Source organism: Akebia trifoliata, chromosome 13 (genome assembly GCF_017979445.1).
Source record: "Akebia trifoliata isolate Shusen 1 chromosome 13, ASM1797944v1, whole genome shotgun sequence".
Taxonomy (NCBI): domain Eukaryota; kingdom Viridiplantae; phylum Streptophyta; class Magnoliopsida; order Ranunculales; family Lardizabalaceae; genus Akebia; species Akebia trifoliata.
The window spans coordinates 12,656,820-12,680,117 of NC_141387.1; the positions used below are offsets into that span (position 1 = coordinate 12,656,820).

Sequence of the window (23,298 nt, forward strand, 5' to 3'; positions counted from 1 at the left end):
AGAGACTCAGTTTTATGACTTTATAGATGATCAGTCTAAGCTTCCATGAGTAGAGCATGGGTACTACTGATGAGTTTTGAACTAGAGTTCGGATTAAATCTTTTGTTGTTATTTTTTTATGTAGCTACGAACACAGTATTATGTTGTTACTGTTTTAATGTATATGTCAAATATGCTAATGTTTGAAGACACATATCTGTTTTGTTGGACAATGATCAAGTATGATATATAGTTATTTATTTGTTATTTACGTTTATATATTAATTATCATGATATGAGTTATATATCATGCCTTTAGATTCAACTTGGGAATCATGGGGATTCGAGTTGAGTTTTTGGGGTGTGACAGTATTATAGATATTTAAGTTTTTATAAAAGATGGGGTCGCACTACTTGATTTGTTAAGAAAAAAATATTTTCCTTACTAAGTAAGGAAAGTTTTTGGCATCAATTATTTGCTTCCAAAAAAGAGATTTGTTGCCACAATTTTATAAAAGACAAAATTCTAAGAACTTTGAAAAAATAAATTTAAAAAATGAGTTAATTTTCACCATTGGATTTCAATTTTAAATTTGAGAGTTAGGTAGCCATCCATTTTCAAAATCAAATATATATATATATATAAGGATCCCTTAACTCGTAAGAACGACTCGTGAAAAAACACAAAATCCCAACTCTTTAAATGCAAAATCCAATAGTTTAAATTCATTCGCAGGATAAGTATCTTTGAGACTTGTGTTATCAAGATTCTCATAAATCTCAACCATGGGATTTTGCCTTTAAAGGGTTGGGATCATATGTTTTTTCATAAGTCATTCTTGGGAGTCAACTCCCAATTGAATTATTTTCTTTTAAATCTGAGTTTTTCCATGAAATCTAGAAGATTGATATGTTAAATTGCCAATTTGATAATCCATGTGGGCCCAATGACCCTTAGTAAGATTTCAAATCTTATTAAGTCAGGTTAGTCCTTTTTATTTTTTTAATTTTTTGAAGAAAAGTTTGTTGAGTAACAAATTTGATAAAGTAAGGGAGTTTTGGTACTAGAATGAATGCAACAGACACGTCTACCCAGTAAATCTCTCTATATCTAGCATGAACTATAGTGGGCCATGACTGTCTTTCCAAGTTAAACTTTAGTGAAAAATAAAATATTTCTATTTTAAAGACTGTTAGCTTTATAAGTTGCAAAAGAGTTATCTATTTATTTATTAAAGTAAAAGAAAGTAGGTGACCCATCAAAAGAGGTATTTCAGACCCATAAAAAAAAGGTTTGTGGTGACCTAATAAGTAAAAAAATTAAAACCTACACTGATCCATGCGGAATTTGCAGTCATCCCATCTTATTGTGTATTTGGTAACACTTCTAAAGTCTGAATGGAGGTGGTCCACCTTTAAAATTCAAACTTTAGAAGCTTTATTTCCATTTGTTTTAATTCAGATTTCATAATTCAGAACCAAAATTCAAAAGTTTTGAACCAGTGATGGAGAGATGCTGGACGAAACTTCTGAAATTTGAAATTTTTTTTATTCTTAAAATACCCTCCTCAAAACCCTAATTTCTATCACTTATCATTTCTTTATACGAACCTTAAAACCCTTATTTTTAACTTTTCTACTTCTCATTTCTTTTCTACCTCTCCTTCCTCTACAATTGTATTGTCAAAGTCTCTCCCTTTTCTCTCATTTCGTGTTTGAAAACCCTATATTTTTATAAGAACCCTAAAACCCTATATTTTTCAACTAGAAAATTAATGATTATTTATTGTTTGAGTATTATCTTGTTAGAATATAATTTCTCAAGTATGAATTCAAATTAAAAACAATACTTTTGGTGTGTTTGATGTGTTAGAAATCAAAATTAAATATGTGGATGGTTTCATTATGCGTAACATGTTATTTTTTTTATTAACAATTTATTAGAATTACAGAAGGGTATTATTGTCAAAATGGTCATTATGTTTTAAAATTCTATTTGTAGCCAGAAGCTTTTAAAAATGATAAACAAACAACTTTTCCAGAATAAGATTTCAGATTTCATAACACTACGTCATATTACGTTTTTTGCGACTCCATAATTACGTTAAAAACGACTGCTAAAGGCTGTCGTTAATGGCGACAGTTTGCAGCAGTCGTTTAGCCGTCGTTTCTCCTCACATACAAGTTATTCCTTGTATCAACAACACTATATTATCTCTCTCTCACTCTTCTCTGCCTCTCTCAAATCTATCGATCACTCTCTCTCACTCTCTCTCTCTTTTTCTCTTGCACCACTTGATAGGTTGCAGAGATTATCAAGTGGGCGAGGGGATCGGTCGAAGGAGATTTGGTGCATTTTTTCGTTGTTTTTCTCCGATTTTCGACTAGTTCTTCGCCTGTAAATCGATTGACACACTTTTTCTTTCTGACTTGGTCAATCGAGAATGCTTGGAGAAAGAAGCCAAGATCATCAATCTCGTAAGGGGAAACCCAAACGTTCTTCAGATCATTAACGTTTCCGAAGGCGAGGATTATCTCCATATCGAGCTCTGTTAGTCGTCCGATCTCTACGATCGCATCTCCAAAAGGATCTGTGGGAGAGATATTTGAGGCGAATCTGCGGGAGAGATTTTTGAGGCGGTTCTCTGTGTGAATCTTCAGTTTCCAACTCGGATCTTTCATTCTGTGTCTTCGTCGGCAAAAGATCTTTTGCAGAGGATGCTCTGTAAGGATGTTTTGAGGAGATTCTCAGCAGAACAAGTTCTTAGTAAGTGATTCTTGATGAAACCTTATTTACTCTGTTTAAATCTCCTTAAATGCCTTGCATGAGAGTCTTTGAAAGAGATTTCTCAATTTCTTGCCAGTTTTTAGGGTTTTGATCACTATTTTACTCTTATAATTCAAGGTTTTTAAATTGTTTTTTGTTTGATTCTTTAAATTTTCCCTATTTTAGATTTGCAGTTGTTTTTACGTCCTTTTTCTCTGCATTTATATTTGCCAATTTTTAGGATTTTGATCTCTATTTCTCTGTATTTTGTATGAGTTGTATGTGTTCTTGTATTAATTTCTCCATTTTCTCTACATTAATTTCTCTTCTTTATTAACTGTGAGTGTACTCTAGGTTCTCAGAAAGGTTAGTTTGAGCTGTTGAAGTCTTGAAGATGTTGTTTTGTATTTATACATAGAAGTGTATGCAGATTTGTCTCAGTGATAGACCACGCAATTCTAGTGTTTATCTCTCTTGTTGTTTTAAGTATTATAGATCAAAACATATGTTTTCTTCAACCATATTCTAAGTTGGTTAAAAGGCCACTTTTTTATGAGTACTGTGGGATCAAAACCAGTTCATTATTGTTCATAGTTCTGGCCATAAGATAACATCCTTGGTTCTTGGTTTTTTTTATTCAAGAGGTTCTGTTCTTTCTATTTCCAGTATAGAAAAAAATTTAGAATAATGCAGGATAGTTGATGATTTAAATTGTCCTTTTGAACCCAAAAAAAGAAAGACATGGAGTCCAACATCAGGTATTTGATAAGTGCCTTTGAGAACTCTACAATGAATGATTTAAATTGTCCTTTTGATGATGAAGACAGGAAAATTTCAATGAATGTAGTTAGTGTAGTGTGACTAGGGTCAAGATAATCTTTTGTTCTGTTCAAGGCTTCTTGCATTTCCTAGTAATAATTATTGCTGACTTCACATTGATACTTTTTTCTTTCCATATGATGCTTAAGTGGTTCTTTCATAGGCCTGTATTAGATTCTGTCTATCCTGTCTCATTTTCAGACAGCCTCTTGTTTGTTTAACTCTTCTAGGGAACTCTATGCCTTCTACTTCTTACATTAATTCAGGTAGCTACTTCAGGGTTTTTGTGTGTGTGTGTGTGTGTTGCATCTTCTTGATTGTTTTCATGTTGTTATAACTAGCAGAGTGAAAGTGATGGCAAAGTTCCTCCTTATTTGAAGAAAGAATTGGCTAGAATATTCGATAAAGAGAGAACTTGGAGAGAGCGACTCTGGAAAAATGGCATTGTCAAATCATCACCAATATCTCCTCGGAAGCATCCTGAGTATGTTGGTATTGAAGAGGTAAGAGTCATGCATACCTACCTCTTATGGCCCTTTCTCCATTATTGAGATAATGATGTTGAGATGATACCTAGTTAACCCCTTGTTACTTTTGTAGGATCCAACATGCATTATATGCTAGCAATATTTATATCTTTGATTAGTTTAGTGAGGATTAACTTTGTAGCTACGATTTTTAGTTTCTTTCACCTTCTAATCTTGTTTTTGTTGTTGTTGAAATTTTACTATTTCTTCTATTTGAAGTCGATCTGTCAGATCTTGTTAACTACAAATACGGTTATATTGAGGGATAGAACTAGAATATCAGAGAAAAAAAAATATATTTGATCTCATTTAAACTAGATGTACTTTTCTTTTCTCTTTTTTATTGACTTCCCTGTAACATAGGCTGGGAATGTTAGATGGCTCATGTGGAACAAAACCGGTACATGTTAGACTTTGTGATTCATACCTGAGTTACAGAGTTTGAAATGAAATTATATGATCTTCACATATGGGTATGCTAATGCATAAACTTAGTTCATCGTGGTATTTACAAAATTAACACTACGTCATAATGCGGTTTTTGTGACGCCACAATTGCGTAACAATAGAAATATTAAATATGAGAATGTTTTATAGGTCCCTTGTGAAGCATGGATCAAGAAAGGTGATCCCAAAGAAGTTATCTGCCATGAGGTGAAGCGTGTTCAGCTAGATCTTCGGGTTGTGGGAAGTCGCGGTCATGGCCCTTTCCAAAGGTATGCCAAGTCTTGGTTATATGGACATTCATTTTTGTTGTGCTCATTCTCGTCTTCATTGATGATGGTTTACTCTCAAAATGTTGGTGTCTGGGTGATGGAGGAATGACTATGGGTCTAATTTGCTTTGCATGCAAGTTTACCCACGTTGATTCCTTGGTTAAGGCATTGCAATTGTACAAGGGATAAACCCTTGGAAGTCCCAAGACATCTAAGAATCTGAAAACTTCATAAAATTGTAGGAATTTACCCCAAATTGAGGAAATTCTTGTTGAGTTTGTCTACTATTTGTGGTCCAATTTTCAGATTATGAATCAACCAAAGAATTGGGTATTATCCCCAACCTTGTTTCACTGATCTGATACTTAGTTGGGTTCCTTAATGGTGTATTTCTTGAGATGCAATCATACTTCATTCCACAATTTAATTTGTAATGGCCACTTTTGTACTGAATAATCTTAAATGCACTATTAACTGAAAATTTGTGTGGCAGGCTGGCAGCTTTATACGTTGTATTTGATACATAGTTATTGACATTTCCCAGATGTGGTACACCGATCTGGATAATCACTGACCATGGCACGCAATGTCTACTAGAGAAACGTTGGGTTCATAATTATATGAACCTGAGACTATGACATTGTTTCCTTTGCTACTTAACCCCCCTCTGTTCTTAAGTTCCGAATCATGCCTGGTTTTGGTTTGCAATAGGGTATTTGCCTGACCAGGTGTTTGCTTTTGGAATTTTCTCATGTTGAATTATATTAATCATTATGTATAATACTTGAGTTCATTTCTGCCTTTTTTTTCTTGTTCAATAGAAACAGGCAAGGATGGGAAAGATGATGCAGAGGCCATTCCCATATTTGGTGGAGAGGCAAATGTTACTTCCAATAGGCTTCTAGGGGTTACTATGGCTTCTGCTGGTATTACAGGGAAATCTGTAGGAACTGTACCTTCTCATCTGGGTATCAAACTCACAACCGATGAGCATTAACTGCTTATTTGTCCGAAATTGCTGTTGAAGCCTAACACCTCGGGGTTAGCTACTAATATGTAGAAGATGTAAGAGTGAGCACCTGGAGAGAGAAAGAGAGAGGTGAAATAAGAAAATTAAATTTTTTTTTTTAATTATAAATTCAGAAGACATCTTGATGCCGAGATAAGCCAATGGGCATTATATGCATCACAAGTTTTGTTTGTTATATTAAGAATTTATATTTGTTGTATGAGCTCTTTACTGTATCTCGTTATGTGCTTCATCTAGTAGCTTACATGCCTAGATGAATGAAAGGGAGGTTACTTTATTGGAATGCTCTCTTACCCTTTGAATTGCAGCTTGGGAATCATGGTTCAAATCTGACGGAGGAAGAACTTGAGACCCACACAATATCTGCCTGGAAAGAGGGAAAATTGCATCTTGACAGACAAACTAATGGGCATGGAAGAGCATTTCCGAGGCGTCTAGTCCATGTAAGTGGCTCTTGTGGTGCAGTTCCAACCTTCTCCAACATCATTGAAGGATAAACGTGGGCTCCCTGAATTCAAGATGGCTGCACTAAAGTGCTTCCAAATCTTCACTATGAATGGGCAAGAGAAAAATAGGTGATACACTGATTCTTCCTTCTCTCCACACAATATCAGTATATATTGGTTTGGTTTCAAAAACAAAATATTTGATATGGATTTTGTGGGCAGTTTGATTGGAATAGTGGCTGCAGATCATAATCATAAATGGATATATAAGGAATTTCTTGTCTGCATGGCATAACACAGGAGACATAGTAAGCAAGTCTTTGCTATATGAACATAAGTTTGTGATTTTTTATGTTTCAAATTTAATTATTGAGAATCTATACTTATTCTGTCCTGTTAATTTTCAGCATCCAAGGACATGGGAAGCTTAGTTTCAGTCTGGTATAAAGGTTCATATACAAACATAAATTCTCTCTTTGCAATTATCATGCAAACTTATGAGATTTAAGAATTCATCCCCTCATTTGTTTGTCTAATCCTATAGACTATAGGTTTGATTGCAGTTAGAGAAGGTGTTGTTCAATTAGGGGCAGTTCACAAGGTTCTCTCACACACACACACACACGCACACACAGGAATACTCAATGCAAAGCTACAGAGGCAGAAAAGAAGAAAAGGAAGAAAGCCAACAAATCATCCTCAATAGAAGCTATGGATGCCAATGTCTTGTGTTGAATTAGATGAGTAATTTTCTTTACCTGTCTCTTGTTATTGTTGTGCTTTACTCTTTGTTTATGAGCAATTGAATTTTCATTTTGTGGTGGGTTCAATGTTTAGAACATTTTAAATTGTAATTCATTTTGATAGGATTATAAATTTCATGTTTTTATCCCTTTTTTTAGTATCCTAGTTAGTAATGTATGATTATAGGTGATGTGTGTTTTGTTTAGTCTTTAATGGTGTGGTGTGTGGGCAGGCCAATGTGGGCAAGGGACTCTCTGAATTCTTGGGACTCCACAACTCTGCTTTTCTTCCCGCCTCCAGAAAAGTCTCCAGACCTCAGCGGTGAGTTTACTAATTTTCAGAGTTTTCTAATTGGGTTCAGTTAATTAGATGAACTTGTATTCTTTGCATCACACGTGGTTATTGCATATGTTTTGCTTACTAATGAGTAATTTTAGGTTACATTTGACAATTAACCGTGTACTGTTGAAATAATGGATAGAATGTATCTTGATTCGCTGCCCTTGCTCGGTGAGCAATTCAAATGAATGCCAATAAATTTGACAAAATTGTTCATGACAGGTTGTCACTTATTTAGTTTCTTATGAAGTTTTTTTACTTTTGTTTCTGTTTATTTATTCACTTAATGATACAAAACTCTATTGATGACAATTAAAATTTTGATGGATAGGGCCTTTATTTACATTGGCCACAGAAGTTATTGAGTTAAGAAGAAGCTCAAGTATAAGGAGTTTTTGATTAAGTCAACTAGCACAAAATCTATAGGCCAATCCATTTTCTTTCTCTTAAAGGGATGGATCCATCTTGACATATGGGCTTCTGCCGAGCTATATGATTGAGTGATATCGTCCATGAACGAGACATTTCTCAAAAGTTAGTCATTCCATTTTATCTCATTGTTGAATCAAACGATTCAAATAAATCGGACAACTCAATCTCATTCATGGACGAGACGTCAAAGCACAAGTTTTAAAACCATGAGAGGCCTTTATTATTGGCTGCATTTTCAATTTATTGGAACTTGTAGGAGTTGAACCACATGTTACTATCTTCCACTTGGACCTCCCTCAAATACTTGAAGATGAACATGGAGGATGGCTGAGCCCCAAAATAATGTAATTTTACACCCTTTCCTTTGTAGCATCTCTTTTATTATTTGCACATAAGATTTCATGTGACATGGGTTGGATTTGTTTTCTGGTTCAGTGGGGATTTTACAGAATATGCAGATGTGTGTTTTAGAGAGTTTGGTGATAGGGTCTCCCACTGGACCACTATCAATGTGCCCAATGCTGTGTTTTTATCAACCATTGGCGACCCAACATTTCCACCTTCGATTTGCTCACATCGGGCTGGCTATCTCAGCTACAGGCCTGGCAATGACTTTGTGGACCCCTACATAGGAATGCATCATAGTTTGCTAGCACACTCATCAGCTACCAATGCGTACAGAGAAAAAGATCAAATGAGTCCTTTGGCTTGTATTTAGGGCAAAGTTGATAGGCCCCCCACCTTGGAGATCTTGTCCAAAGTAATATCCCACTTCTTGATCTTGACCATATATACTATATCAAGTGAGTTCTTTGGCTTGTATTGTTTCATTTTATCTTCTAAAATTAGATAATTTACAGCAGGTGGTTCTGAAAATAGTTAGATTTATGAAAGTTGAAGACAAGGGGTATTTGGGTCTTTTCATGTTGTTAGTTGGGGTTTAGGTCATCAATATCAAAACATAGGGGTATCTCCAATATTCAGCAACATGTGAGGGGGGCAGGTGTAAAATAAATTTATTTTAAAAAAAAATACCCTATAGCGACGGTCGGGAACCGTCGCTATATCCCTATTTTACAGTCGTTTTTTTCCGACTGTCTTGGACAGTCGTTTTTTCCGACTGTTTTGGACAGTCGTTTTTGAAAAACCACTCCTTTTAAAACGACTATTTTTTCGACTGCAGGGGCAGTCGTTTTTGATGCTTTATGACGTAGTGTAAAACAGACTTCAGACTTTAAACTCCAAACTTCAGAAGTGTTACCAAACATACCCTTAGTTCCTTGGGTACTAAAAAATTATAAAATAAAAGAAGACAATTTAAAGATTAAAAAAAATTCCTTAACCTCAACTTGTGATCTAACAAGATTACTTGACTCAAAATCTAATGAAAAAGATAATGGAAATTTCATTCACATTGCAGAAAAATGCACAATCATACACCCAAAAATCAAAAATTTTCCCCAGTTTCCAATCGTAATCATTGATGAAGACCCTAGACTCCAGACAATAAATATATATATATATACACCATTTGCGTATTCTCTCTGAAAGTTTAAATCCCTCCTACACTCACTTTAACAACATTACACAATTACCCTTTATTTTATTTAATGTTCATTGTTTTTTTTAAAGGTTGGTTCTGCAATATAACAACATAGATACCCTGAAGAGCTAGTGAAGAACTCTTAGAAAATAAAATAATGGAACAACCTCTATAAAAAATCTATCTTGGGAAGAGCTAGTTTGTTGCTCTTCGATAATTATCGACACCTCGATAAATCATGATTTAAATGCTGAAAAAACCAAGACAGAATTCTGCCCTCCAAACCCAACAGAATTTGAAATGGCTGCAAATAACAAAAGATTATAGATAAGTCAGATTTTTTTATTTGTTTTCAAAAAATTAGAAAGGAAGGGTCCAAATCTCACCAGCAATGACTTCATGATGTTGTTCTTTATTTGGGATGGTATCAAACGTAATTGAAGGCTCGAGATTCTACATTTATGAAAAAAAAATGAGGATAAATCAGTTTGGCAAATAGTTGAAGCTATCCAATATTGAAATTGAAATCAATGAAAATGAAAAATCTTTAAAAAAAATAATTTTGAAAAGGTTAATTTTCCCAAACAGTGCTGAAAATTGTCAAATTCCCACTTTAGTACACTATTCATTTTAATTTCAAAAATGGTAAATTATTTTTTTAAATTAAAGTATTTTACTTAAAAGGGATAAAAGATTTATCATTTTATCAAGCGAATTTTATAACTATTTACTAAAATTAAAGTGAGGAAAAGTTAGTTGCAAGAAAAAATTTCCTTCATTTTAATTGAAATATTTTGTTATCCAAAATGGTAATTCATCATTTTCAAAATCAAAATGAATAATTCATAAATAAATTTTAAAAAGAAATCACCTTCATGGGAATCCCCTAAAAAGTGTTCTTTAACTTCATAAACCAGTTTTAGAAGAATTATTGGAAGAAGTACATACAAATTGGTTAATGGTTGGATGCAACCACCCTGTAGTTATGGCCTTAATTGTATCAATGGCTTCTAATCCCCCAGCTATACCGAGGCCATGTACTATCATAGACTAAAGACTAAAAAAAAAAAGAAAAAACAGATGCAAGAAGGGGAAAAAATTGTTGTTAGAATTCGTATACTTTATATGTCCAATACCTTTTTTCCATAGTCCCTAAATTACAATATATTTTTTTCGTATAGTGGAAAAAAAATAAAAATAAACAAGGACTTTATTGTTATGATATGAGGTAATTTTCATTATGGGAGGCAAAGTACATTTAATTGTAAGACTAAAGAGCTTGAAGATAAATGATTTAATTTGGAGAATATATTCAAGGTTTTTTATTAGAAGTTGAAAAAAAAGGTATTTAGGTGATTTCTCATTAGTGTATGAGATAAGCCTCAAGTCAAGGAGCAATGTTATTAATTTAAAAACATAGGAGGCTATCTCAAATATCTATCAAAACACCTACATGCCCCCTCGACCTTGGTCTTATCTAATAGAAAAAAAATTAGATGACTTCCTTACCCTCTTAACCTGAAATTGAAAACCTTTCAAATTTGATCTCTTCCCAAAACCAGTTATCTTCAACCTCTTGGGTAAAAATTTTACCCTAATTTTAAACTTTGAGATGTACTTTAACCTTCCAAAAGAATAAGATAGGATTTTTAAAGTAAAAGATGATGAGAGTTATGATAAAAAGTTCTAAGGATTTATAGAAAGATTTATGACAATGTTCAAAATGATGATTGAAGATGGAGTTAAATAGATTAAAATTAATTTTTTTATAGAGGTTGAAGATGGCTAATTTTAGGGAAATAATTATTTTTTTATGCCAGTTGAAAATGAGGTTATTTAGATCATTTTCTGTTAGTTCTATAAATGACAAAACAGGTTGAATGGGCCATGTCATCAGTTTGAAAACAAAGTGTGGGGTATCTCAAATATTCATCAAAGTGTGAAGGGTTATCTAATTAATCAAAAGAATTAAAGCAAGAAGGGGAAAAATTGCAGGGAGGGGAGCAATAGGGTCAAAGGAGGCATGTCATTAGTTGAAAACATAGGAGTATCTCAAATTAAAATAAAACCTTAGATAGTTAGTTACTTAGATGGAAATCAAATGGGCAGAAGGTGATAGAACCAAATCTGGTAGAAAATTTATGTTTTATTGCTGTGCTAGCTTGGCTCCGATTCAAGGATTTTGTCTGAGAAGTACACAAAGGAGAGCTCACCATGGGAATTGCAGAGACGAATTCAGGTTCTTCGCCTTCGCTCATTTTCTAGAAACAGAGTAGCCGAGGGTTCTGTACGTCTCTGATAGGTGGTGGTGAGCCACAGCTTGAGGCAGATGGAGCTGTTTGGAATGAATTTGTTGGTGTGCTTCCTTTGTCTTTCTGTAGGAATGCTAAAGCTAATATCGATACAGCTCATCCCTTACTTTGTGAGCTCCTGACAGATAAACTTGCCAAGTCGGTTGGATATTATTAACCAAGGGATTAACCAATAGTAGTAGCATTAGCAAAATGATCAGGAAATCATCTTTTAAGAAATAAAAAACTACTCACTTGATGTGTATCCATCTGGTTGAAAAATAAATAATTTTATTTGTACAGGTTAATGTGCCACTTTCATTAATTAAAATAACTGTTAATTGGCAGGGATCGATGGATGGGAGGACCCTAAAATCTTCTAATCTGAGCTAAAACTTGGATGGGTGACAGATACAACAGCTAATAGTAGGGGGACTATATGTTGAGATAGTTACGGGCTACACACAATCCAAGTGATGCCTCACACCAATAGATCAATCTAGATCGATGAGTGCCAAGTGCTAGAACTCAGATGGACAAAGAAAAACAACATTCCATGAAAGATAAAAACTTTTTCCATTTTAATTCATATTTACCATGACGAGACCACTTGCAGGATCTACAGCTCTCCCAGACAATATCTACCCTGTGAAAAGGCGAGAACATATTAAACCAAATTAAGATGATGCATTTCTCAAAAATCCATGTATAATTGATTTTGCATTGCAGAGCTCTGGATTGAAGAAAGTTAAATTTTTACCACCACTGCTTCAGAACACCATTATTGCCAACATGGGAATATTATCAAGGGTGGTCACATGAAGCATATACCCAAGAAGTTTATAACCTATAGCTTTTTTACAATATTTGGTTCATGTATCAAAAAGTTATGAATGTTTCATTCCGCCTCAGTGAATATTCCAGTTTTTTCCTTCACCAAAACATTCCCTCAAGACAAAATTTTGAACCTTACTTCAAACAACATTTATTTTGAGAAAAAATCCTTATTGCTAGAAAAAGAACTTTTTCTGGGGCACATATGATGGTACATACAGGTCTGAAATTATTGTTTTTTTAAGATGAAATAATCTAAATCATTTTCCGACAATCTAATACAATTATCTAAATGTCCTGAACGATGACTTTGCTCTCCCAATGTGAGCCAATATATATTCCAACCCTTACTGATACCCCTCTAGGTCTTGTATGTCTAAACGGCCTGGTGTCATTCAGCTTAATAATATGAATAGAAACTATTCTAAGTTCAACAAATGGAAAGATGTGGAACTGCTATTATGGCAATTGATAACAAACAATATTGTAAAGTTGGAATTTCCGAAAACCAAATAGGAAAGCACAGTGGCCCACACTTACAGAACAGCTATGTTAAGAATACATTACCAAAGGGTTGCAAGAGATGCTGAGATATGGTAGCAACTGGATCTCTCCAAAACCACAATATCAGCAGTAGATATGTGACTACCTTTAAAATCTTCAGTGCCTCATATGACAATGCATAAGAGACAAAATGGCCTAAAAGCAACCATCGTAGAAAACAAAAAGGCACAAAAACAAAAATATGGCATGAAGTGATGAAAATGCAATCCATTGGATGGGAGAGCGGGGTTGAAGAATAAATAAATGGAACGAGTACATGTTCAAATGGCAAGAGTACAGTTGGACAAACTAAAGAGTCATAACATGTATAATTTCCAATGTTTTACAAACAATAATGTACTTTTTGTCGAGAAAAAGATGTAAATGAAAAAATAAGATCCGCCTAATAAGAGGATAAAAATAGCCCTCAGCATCCATTATATCTATAGATATATTAATATAGAAGGCAAAAGAAACCTTTTTTGGTGGGTCCATGGGACTAAAACGTTACACACCCAGACCCATTTCCCTATAAAGGCATCAAAGAAAACAGCGTTAAATTCCTTGTAAATTTTACACCAAAAAAAGGTGTTAACAACCTTAGAATTCCCATCTAACACAAATCTAACACAACTTCTATTATCTCGCATTCCATTTCTTTGTTCTATGATTATGAATGAAGCAAAAGCTCTAAGCAATAGTCATAAATTAGTGACGAACTACATTTACTGGGGTTCAATTTTTATTGTTTAGTTATGAAATAAAAGAAAGTGGGAAGAACCCCCCTCATAAAAGGAGGATGCTGAAGTATTTTTAGCTGTGTAAAAGCAAATTTTGAAATTTTAGTGGAACTATCCAAATTTACAGCCTTTTGTCATTAATGACACTACTACCATAATTTTTGCAACATACGGCCGTGTTGTCCTTGCAAATGGACAAAAAAAAAAAATTAGAGCCACTGCATGGGCTCCGGGCAAATAGGAATATATTTTCCATTACAAAGTGAGAGGAATGACATGTTTTCCTAGTATACTTAACTGCAAAATATGAAAGTAAGCCTATCAGGATTTAAAGAAACCTCGGCCCTATTTTTTGCATAAATCCCCAAACAAGGTATATTACTTTGATAAATCCATACATACTTCGTAGAAGTTCCTTCTCCTTAGCTGCTGCCATCCTTTTAAGTTTTGCAAATCGTGCAAATGTTGATGGCCTGCCACCACAAACAAAGCAGAGTGGAAGGATAAATGTCATATATTTGTACTAGAGAAATAATTGGGTAGGTTAATAGTTAAATCTTTTCGTTATAGTTATTATGTTGCACGCAAGCTTGAATGGAAGTAGTCTAGACTCTAGAACATAATATAGTGCACCATGACTTGCTCAATCACAAAAGTTGGACTTGGCTCAAGGAACAACATCTGAGATCTAGAGGAGTGGAGCAATGTGCCCCTCACATTCATGAGAAAAAAAAACCTCTAATAACTTTAATGAATCAAGTGTGCATTAATAAACTACAAAATGATGAAATTGTACTAGATTAGTACATACACTTCCTTTTAAAGTCAAGCCAACCAGTTCTAGAAATAACAAACGCGACAATTTTGTCAACTCTCTATATAGAGTAGAGATTTGTAGAAGGTTTTTTCCTTCTCTTTTTTGCCATCCAAGCAAGGGGTAGTAGTCAACAGAGGTGATGGTGGGTTCAACACGCTCTGAACCTAGACCATGGGATCAAAACTCCTCAAGCCTTGCCAAGTTCGTTACTGGCACCTTCATTCTTTTAGAAGGTCGAACTAACCATTAGTTTTTTTTTTTTTTTTTTGTCATTTCTGATAAATAATATTCAATCATGGAATGATGAAATAAAGGTTCAAGTATAATAATACTAAAGCTACTAACATAAATAATTAAAAAAAACCCTGGCTAAGCATCGTTAAGAGAAAATTTGAAATAAAAGCCCAATTTAAGTATTTTACCCACTTGGATTAGGAGCTCGCCTCTTTTAACAGCTCCTTTATTTGTTGGCGCAATTGGATTTGCTCATCATTAAACAATTCTCTCTGAAAATCAAAACAAAATAATTTATAAAGTTATCAAATGAGGAGGAGAAGATTTCCCAATTGAAAAGAAAATGGCAAAACATTTTTTTTCAAATAAATCATTTAAATGCTTAAGTCGGTCTATATTTATGAATGCAATTTGATATGTTCTAATTGTGCTCCACCCAACTACAATTATTTTTAATATGTTTAGTCTTTACAGGCATGAGCAAGTCAATTCCCCAATTTAACTTATTTGATGCCCTAAAACTTCTTAGTTCAGTGACAGGAAAGTTATTTTGATACCAAATCCAAATTCACAGTTTCATATGATATATGGTCATAGGGTGCTGCATTGATAATGACATCAAGCCAGCATCTATTTTCTTCATGTTCTTCCTGAACATTATCTATCTCCCATTCTCCTTAAAATATGACCATTATAAAATAGTCAGTATAGTCTATATCTAAGACCCACAGTAGAAAAACTATTAAAAAATGAGCTCACATCAAATTTCTTTTTTCACAGAAAAAAAATTAGCAATAGAAACTTTTTGGATATATTCTTTCCATTAGAACAAGCTTTCACAAATTAGAAACTTCTACGGGGGTAAAAGATATTTTCCCATTGCATGCATGAAAACATTCCTTGGGCACACTTACAAAAATATATAAGCACATTATTGGGAACCCGATGACGTCGTATTAGATTAAAGAGATTGATGACATATTGTTAGTTGATGAGACTTGAGAAACAGTCGACATAAAACTATAACTCTAGAGTCTGGAAAGATGCTTTAGAGTCCAAGGGCTTTAAGATAAGTACAACCAAGACGAGCACATGAAGTGCAAAAGAAAGAATGATTGCCATGAAATACTCAAAAGCGACCACTTTCAATACTTTGGTTCTAGTAAAAAGAATATAAAGAATGTTTTGCATGGAACTAGAGATGGATGGTTAATATAGGGACATGCTTCGGTGGTGTTACATGTGTGATGTACCCCAATCAAATTAAAAGAAAAATGCATACGAAGACAATAAAACAAGCTATGATTGTGTAGCAAAGATGATGATAATGCTGAGATGGATGAGTAACAATGAAGACCGACAACAATCCTAATTTTTCAACAGTCGAATAACACGCCATATATGACGGAATTAAGTGCAAATCTGGTTGATTGACTAGTTTTCAACAACAGCAACATTGTTTCTAGGGCAATGGCTCACTTCATATAAGAAAAGAAAAAAAAAACACAATTCTTCCACATAAAAAATAAAAAAAAAATGGTCTCTAAAAGAAAACTAGATGCCATTAATAACCGATTAAGACGAATAACTTAAGAATCACCAAATCTCAAGAGATTGTTATGTATAAATGGATAAAAAACATCTGGAACTTATAATTTAAAATTTAATGTCTGAGAAAATCAATAAAAGAAGGACTGATGAGTACCTTTTTCTGACGATCTAAGAACATTGGGATGAGTTGCAGAACGATGACAATGAGGAAGATCAGAGGAACTGCTATAGAACTTGGATTCATTAAGGTTTCTTCCATGCTGAGGAACCATTGGATGGATCTGGTGTAGTGCGCTATAGGCTTGAAGCGTAAGATAGATAAAACTGTTGGATAAATCTAATATGGTACGCCGTATGGCTAGATTACCTGCTTTTCTCCATGCAACCATACCACACGTGTGTAAGTGTCTGGGTTTGTTAGATGGAATGGCAGAAAATTTGTTTTGGATACATTTTCCTTGCATAATCATACATAACCTGGGTGAGACTTGTTCAATTGGATTGATCTCATATAAAAATAGAGCTTCTATTGCCACTCCAATTCTTTGTATAACACACTGAGATATATATTTAAATATAATAATGATTTTCTGACATACACCGCCATCATAGAACCATAGATCATTTGCCTCGGAATACACAGAATCATAAATCTTTTTCTTATGTATACCACGGCAAATGATCTATGGTTCTATGACGTGGGGGCGTATGTTAAAGGGGGGCTTCAAATTATCACAACTCATTTAATATGGTGAATCTCCAAATTGTACATTTAATATGTCAAAATTCTAATTTCAATACACTGCATGCATGCAGTACACTGTTCACTTTTTACACCTTTTATGAACTCATAAGTTTGTCACTTTCGTAAATAATTTGAATGGTGTTCAATAATTAGAACAAAAAACGTGGATGTTTTCGCAAATATCTCTATTTAAATGTGATTTTTGAGTGCAAATATCGTATATTTTTTATTGACTCTCTCTCTTTCTATTCTTTCTTATTATTCGAAGTGGTTCTTGGATTTGGATTTCTACTTAGGATGGAAGTTCGTAAAATTATAAAAGAATTTTCTTGCGAGGGTGAGAAAAATTGATGAATAACTTGAAGATTGGTTGCTCTTGTAATTTCTCCTTTGTTTGTAATCGGTGTGCTGTAAACGAGTTGATAAATTACGTACGTACTTAAAAAACAATGATATTGTATTGAAATTAGAACTTTATATGAATTTATCAAAACCAAAATTTGGATTATCTTTTGCCGATATTAGCTCGTGAATGTAACGGACTACCTCACGGTGGACATGCACACTGAAAATCGACTTGATTGGCTATTTTCATTGGCTTGATTTGAGTTATTTTGTGAGTATTTTTATTAATGGGATCTCGACATCTTTGGGACCCTCAAATCCAATGGATAGGTTTCACCAAATAGCACATTTATAATGTACTTGTTGCCAAACATTCATTACTAAAATCAATCAAATCGAGGGGAAAGTGCTCCATGGTATTTTAGGAAGTCGGTATCTAACTTTCAATATCAAGGAAATGACATATCTCAGGTTATGTTTATTCTAAAACTGGAGCAATTTAGATCACGTGCTCTTGTTTATTGTAAATATGACATAATATGAACAAAAAAATATTCCAAACTGATCAGGGGCAGAGCCAAGATTTTATCTATGCAAAGGCGAGTAAAGCCCTTATGAATGAGACAGGTGTATCATGGGATCTTAGGCTTAGAAGAAGATTGAATAATTGGTAGATTGGAAATGTAACTGCTCTCATTAACTTGCTTTTTCCATAGGACCTTCCCTGGAAAGGGTGGATCGTCAAATTTGGAAAGGCAGTCGTGATGAGAGCTTCTCTATTAAATCTTTCCATTCTCTACTAAAAGGAAATCAAAATCCTTATTTTCCTACTACCCTCATTTGGTCTTCAAATGTGCCTACCAAAATCTCTTTTTCATTTGGTTGGCAGCTTTGAATAATCTTCCTACGATTGATCTCTTAAGACGTAAAAGTCTTTTTTTGATTGATTATTATTGTTTGTGCAAAATGAGTCAAAAGTTGGTAGATCATTTCTTATTCATTGTAAGGTTACTTGTGGTGTGTGGTCTTACTTTTTTTTGTTTTTTTGTGCTCTTTTTAAAATATATTGGTATCAAGCTCAATCAATTATTTCTCTCTTATTTGATCGGAAGTCCAAACTTTCTGATAGGTTGAAGATTATTACCATTTGCAATTTGTTGGGTTTGTAGAAAGAGATGAACGGACACACGCTTGATGGGAGAAAAAAGCTCTATGCAAAAGTTAATTTTTAACATTTTTGATTTGTTGTTCTCTTGGTGTAAGCAATATAAAGATTTTAAAGGGTTATTTTTTAAAGATTTTCTATTTAAGTGGGATATTGTTAGTAGTGAGAGTTTGTAGTTTGTTTATTCTGAGGACTTCTTGTCCTCTTATCAATAAAAATTCACTCATCCCAAAAAATAAAAAATAAAAAAAATCTTACAATTTTTTAAATTCTTACGGACATAAGTGCCCCCATTGTAAATCTGCTACTGCTGATGATCTAGGCTATTTCATGTGTTCGTTCAGGTGATTTATCATACAAACTTGTCAAGTGGTGGGCTGGAAATATATTAACTATCAAAATTGAAGGGGGAATTGTTCTAATCTCCACATGAAATAGATTACCCTGACTCATTCCATGGGATTCATAGTTCTAAACAATATGCTCGAGCCTTTCTCATTTGACTTCATTGTGAATGCTTGCAATAATATGGAAAATTTTCTCACTTGGGAGCCCTTTGATTATGTTCAAATTGTGGACAAGGTTGACCCAATTACGGTGGGTAGCCTCTAATGTCTTTAAATTTTGCAAAAAGAAATGGACAAGATAAAATTTTAAACTATTGTGTTTATTTTGAAATGCATTTGTAAGGAAAAACCCAAGTTGAGTCTTTATGAAAATTGACAATATCTTATGATAAGAGCTTGAAATTCTATATCAAAATCCCACTTGAAGAGCTCATATTGTTCTTTATGGGACGAACTATAATTCCCATTGAATGGTAGAAATTGAAATTAGTTGTGTAAATAGAAGTATGGAGTATAGAAGTTGTTGGGGGCAATTATACCCCCACAGTGCACTCTCCCTTTTAACTTGACATCTTTGCCTAACAGATCTCGAGTGATGTGAAATCTTTAGGAATCATGAGTAGACTCCCTTATATTTTTTTCATGTAATATGGACTCGCATTGAAACTCGTATGAACAAGGGAGAACCACCGGATTGTCATAGTGTAGACTCTCAAGAGAGGTGGCTATGCCATCACGAAAACAAAAAAAATCATAGATGGACTCATGCTGGATTGTTCCATTGGCCTTGTACTTTGGGAGTGAAGTGTGCGCAAGTGAGAGATGAAGGTGGTAAGGAGAGATAATAAGCATAAGAATGCTAGATGGGCAGGGGGGAGTGAGAGAGCACTATCACCCTATGCTACCTAGTTCTCGGTTCGCTTGGCTCAAATTCAGGTTCGTGAGAGAGCACCATTATCCTTGATATTTGTTTCGAATGACCTTTCTTTGATAGCCATGTGGTATTTATACAACACAGCTTCTCAAACCTCTAGATTAGTGTGATTGAAATAGATAGACACGTGGTATTTTTAGGCATATCATGGTTTTTAAATTTGGTATTTCGTCTCGTCTCGTTCAGTTCCGATACCGAGTCGTCTCGGACAAGTTTTCCGATATGTTTGAAACGTCTCATGAGACAAATCAATAAATTGAACTGTGACTTGTAAATCTTAGTCAAAAAATAATTTTGTGAGTTGGTCTCGTTCAACTCAGATACTGAGTTAACTCGGGTGATACATCTTGATCTTGGACGAGTTTAAAAACCATGAGGCATATTCTTATTTAGTTCAAAGCAACTAAATGATAAAATTGGATATTTTCCAATATTTCAAAATACGAACCATGGTTTTTAAACTCGGTATCTCGTCTCATCTCATTCAGCTCCGATACCGAGTCATCTCGGATGAGTTTTTCTATACGTTTGAAACGTCTCATGAGACAAATCAATAAATTGAACTGTGACTCGTAAATCTCGGTCAAAAAATAACTTTGTGAGTTGGTCTCGTTCAGCTCTAATACCGAGTTAACTCGGGTGATATGTCTCGGTCTCGGACGAGTTTAAAAACCATAATACGAACCAGCTGAATATTTGTAAAAATTGGTTTGAGCACGGTTGGACCTGGTTCAATTCTGTTGGGCCAATGTATTACGAGTGAAAAAGCATTTACGATTCCTATCCACTTTCACAGCAAGAATTGCAATATGAGGTTCCAGCTTGAGGTCACTCCAACACGACTCATATAACATATAGGGGGTGGTGTCAATGGGTTGATTCCACATATCATAATTGGAATCTAAATAAATCCCTATCAGGTATCGTTGAATACCAATTAAGATTTAAGATCGATAATATGTTTTTGAATGATAAATATTAAATAAAATAAACAAATGTTTATAAATTTAACTTATAATCCCTTAATCAAGAATTAAGATCAACAATGAATAGATATTTATTTGGAGAAAAAAGGTAAAACTAATTATTTCACAGATAATCTAACAAATCCAAAAATTACGAGATCTCAGATCTGAAACTATACGATCTCATCCGATCTTCTCCAGAAATTCAAAAAAATCGAAACAAAATATACAATCGATCTACAATAAGAGAAAACTTACTTGCTATCGGTTTTTTTAGCCGTACTGGCCTTCGATTTGCCTCCTTTCATCGTTATTCCTGCAGAAAACGATCAGATCGGTAAGACTCGGTAGCGAATCGGTGAGAAATCGATGAGAATCGGTCGAAATCGTATTGGATTAGCGATGGCGGTGGGTTAGAGTTACCTCTAGGGTTAGGGTTAGGGTTAGGGTATCTCAAGGGAGATACAAAGAGAGGTTTGTTTTGTGCGTACGTGAACAGAGAAGCGAGAAAGGGAAGATAAGAAATTCGTCTCTGTTGTAAGTCTCATCCCATAAGAGTAGATCAATAAAAAAAACATACATATATATTTTTTGTCAATTAGTTTTTTTTTTCCACTTCAATTTACACTCTGTTTTATTTTATTTCTCCTCTATTTTATTAAAATATTGGTTGGTAAGGCTAGTGGAGATAAATTGAAATCGGTGTCGAAGGTTGTAAGTAAATCATAAATAAATAAAAATTGGAAAATTTTATTTTCAATTTAATAATTAATAATAATAAGGTGTGTACCGTATAATAATTTAAATTTTATGATTTTAATTTATTTTCTTAAATTTCTGCAATTATTCATTAGAAGAAAGTTCCATATGTAGCAAAAGCAGTGAAAAGGAAAATGGAATACAACAACTTAATCTCATCATTTTGAATTCAATGATGTGGATCCCCACTCCAACGTTTAGGTTTGGTAGGTAACAAACTTCGTAAAGCAAGGTTTCCTTTGAGTTATCAGAACTCCAAGAGAGTTTTTGTAATAAAAATGCACCAATGGTGTTTTGGGTAAATCACTCTTATTTATTTTATAAATTAAATTTTTTTTTATTTTACAAAAACCCTGAAAATTACCATCACACATCCCTTGACACACATTGGTTTATTTTGAAAATTACAAAAATATTCATGTAATCTTAAAAGACCATCATTTATTTTTTTTTTTTTTAAATCTAGAAAATTACAATTGCACATTTTGTTTTGAAAATTATAAAACTATCAATGTAATTTTCAATATCAGTTTTTTTTTTTTTTTTAACTATTTTTTTTATTTCATTACATACATTGATTTTGATTTTGATATTTCTTAAAGTGTTTGAATTTTGTGAAAATTTTCACTGTAAATCTTTATGAGTCAAACTCGTTTACTAGTGGTTCAAGGGTTTGCTGCATCAGCTAAATGCAATTACGTCACTTGTGAAAGTGATTTTTATCTTATTTTTACTGGGGACTAGTAAAATCAGGGTTTGAAGGTACGGTCAAGGACTATAAAGTTTCTTTTGAGACCCTAATTACAAAGACTTTAGGGATAAAATACACCATAAATCCCTAATTAAAGATAATGCATTTTATAGTCTATGTTTTTGTTACTTTCAAATTTATTATGATTATTAACTTAATTTGGGTTAGTTAATCGTGACAGGATCAAAGATAAGAGACATAAAGATCAAATAAAAATATTTACAAGAAGCTCATCGCATTCCAGAACCCAAGCCAAAGAACTGGACTAAATTTCAAACTCAGATGGCCTACTAGAGCCACGGTGCAGTGGACTCCTATGGCAGCACGGTGAAGTCGATAATAAAGGCATTGAGATTTGTGCAAACTTATGACGGTGTGATTCATAACCTAATAAATTAGGGTTTGGAGATTTTGTATATACACGGAGTGTTTCGAATCTAGAAACTCTAATCTGGTCTCTGTAAATAGAATTAGACCAAGCCAGAAATTATCATATCTTATCTTCTCTTTTTTTTTTGTTCTTATTTATTTTTCTATTTTCAAGATTTTTAGTTATTATTGTTTTATTTTCAAGCTTTGTAAGCAGAATAGTTACTCCTAGATTTCAGATCAAGAATAAATAAAAGCAAAACTTCTTCTTCTCTCATTTATTCCTTTGTTTTTGTTTATTATTTCTTTTATTTTGTTTTTGCAATGATATGTGGCTATACCTCCATTAGAGAGATCAATGAAGCCAGAGCAAGATAGTTATGAATAGATAATTTGTGTTTGATCTATCTATGTTTTAACTGTTATTTATGATATACTTTTTAATCAATAGTTAATAAAAACTAGTTTTGATTACTATAAGTTTTAATGGTTTAAACTTAGATTAAGTCAAGTTAAATCATGCTTTGGTAGTTTAAATTTAACCCTTTATTATCTATCGGTTTAAA

At 33.6% G+C, this 23,298-nt stretch overlaps 1 protein-coding gene and 1 long non-coding RNA gene across 10 annotated transcripts; one reads left to right on the forward strand and one right to left on the reverse strand.

The window, feature by feature from the left end:
• The first annotated feature begins 5,900 nt into the window (after positions 1-5,900).
• On the forward strand, positions 5,901-8,811 carry LOC147387901 (cyanidin 3-O-glucoside 7-O-glucosyltransferase (acyl-glucose)-like). The gene is made up of 6 exons (XM_086421814.1): positions 5,901-5,907; positions 6,147-6,281; positions 6,331-6,413; positions 7,261-7,349; positions 8,056-8,143; positions 8,235-8,811. Exons 3-6 carry the CDS (start codon positions 6,358-6,360, stop codon positions 8,515-8,517), a joined length of 516 nt encoding a protein of 171 aa, XP_086277940.1. The 5' UTR covers positions 5,901-5,907; positions 6,147-6,281; positions 6,331-6,357; the 3' UTR covers positions 8,518-8,811.
• Positions 8,812-9,282: 471 nt separating this feature from the next.
• Positions 9,283-21,483, reverse strand: LOC147387902 (uncharacterized). 9 transcript variants are annotated; one of them, XR_015171278.1, is made up of 8 exons: positions 21,112-21,483; positions 16,507-16,719; positions 14,994-15,073; positions 13,035-14,223; positions 12,230-12,279; positions 11,556-11,772; positions 9,729-9,795; positions 9,283-9,646 (listed from the first exon to the last, which is right to left on the reverse strand). It is a non-coding gene; the product is annotated as an uncharacterized LOC147387902 (long non-coding RNA). The 9 variants fall into 9 exon arrangements; XR_015171276.1 differs by having other exon boundaries at positions 9,285-9,646; positions 11,556-12,279; positions 13,035-13,116; positions 14,153-14,223; positions 21,112-21,478; XR_015171279.1 differs by having other exon boundaries at positions 9,285-9,646; positions 14,153-14,223; positions 21,112-21,474.
• Between the last annotated feature and the right edge of the window lie 1,815 nt (positions 21,484-23,298).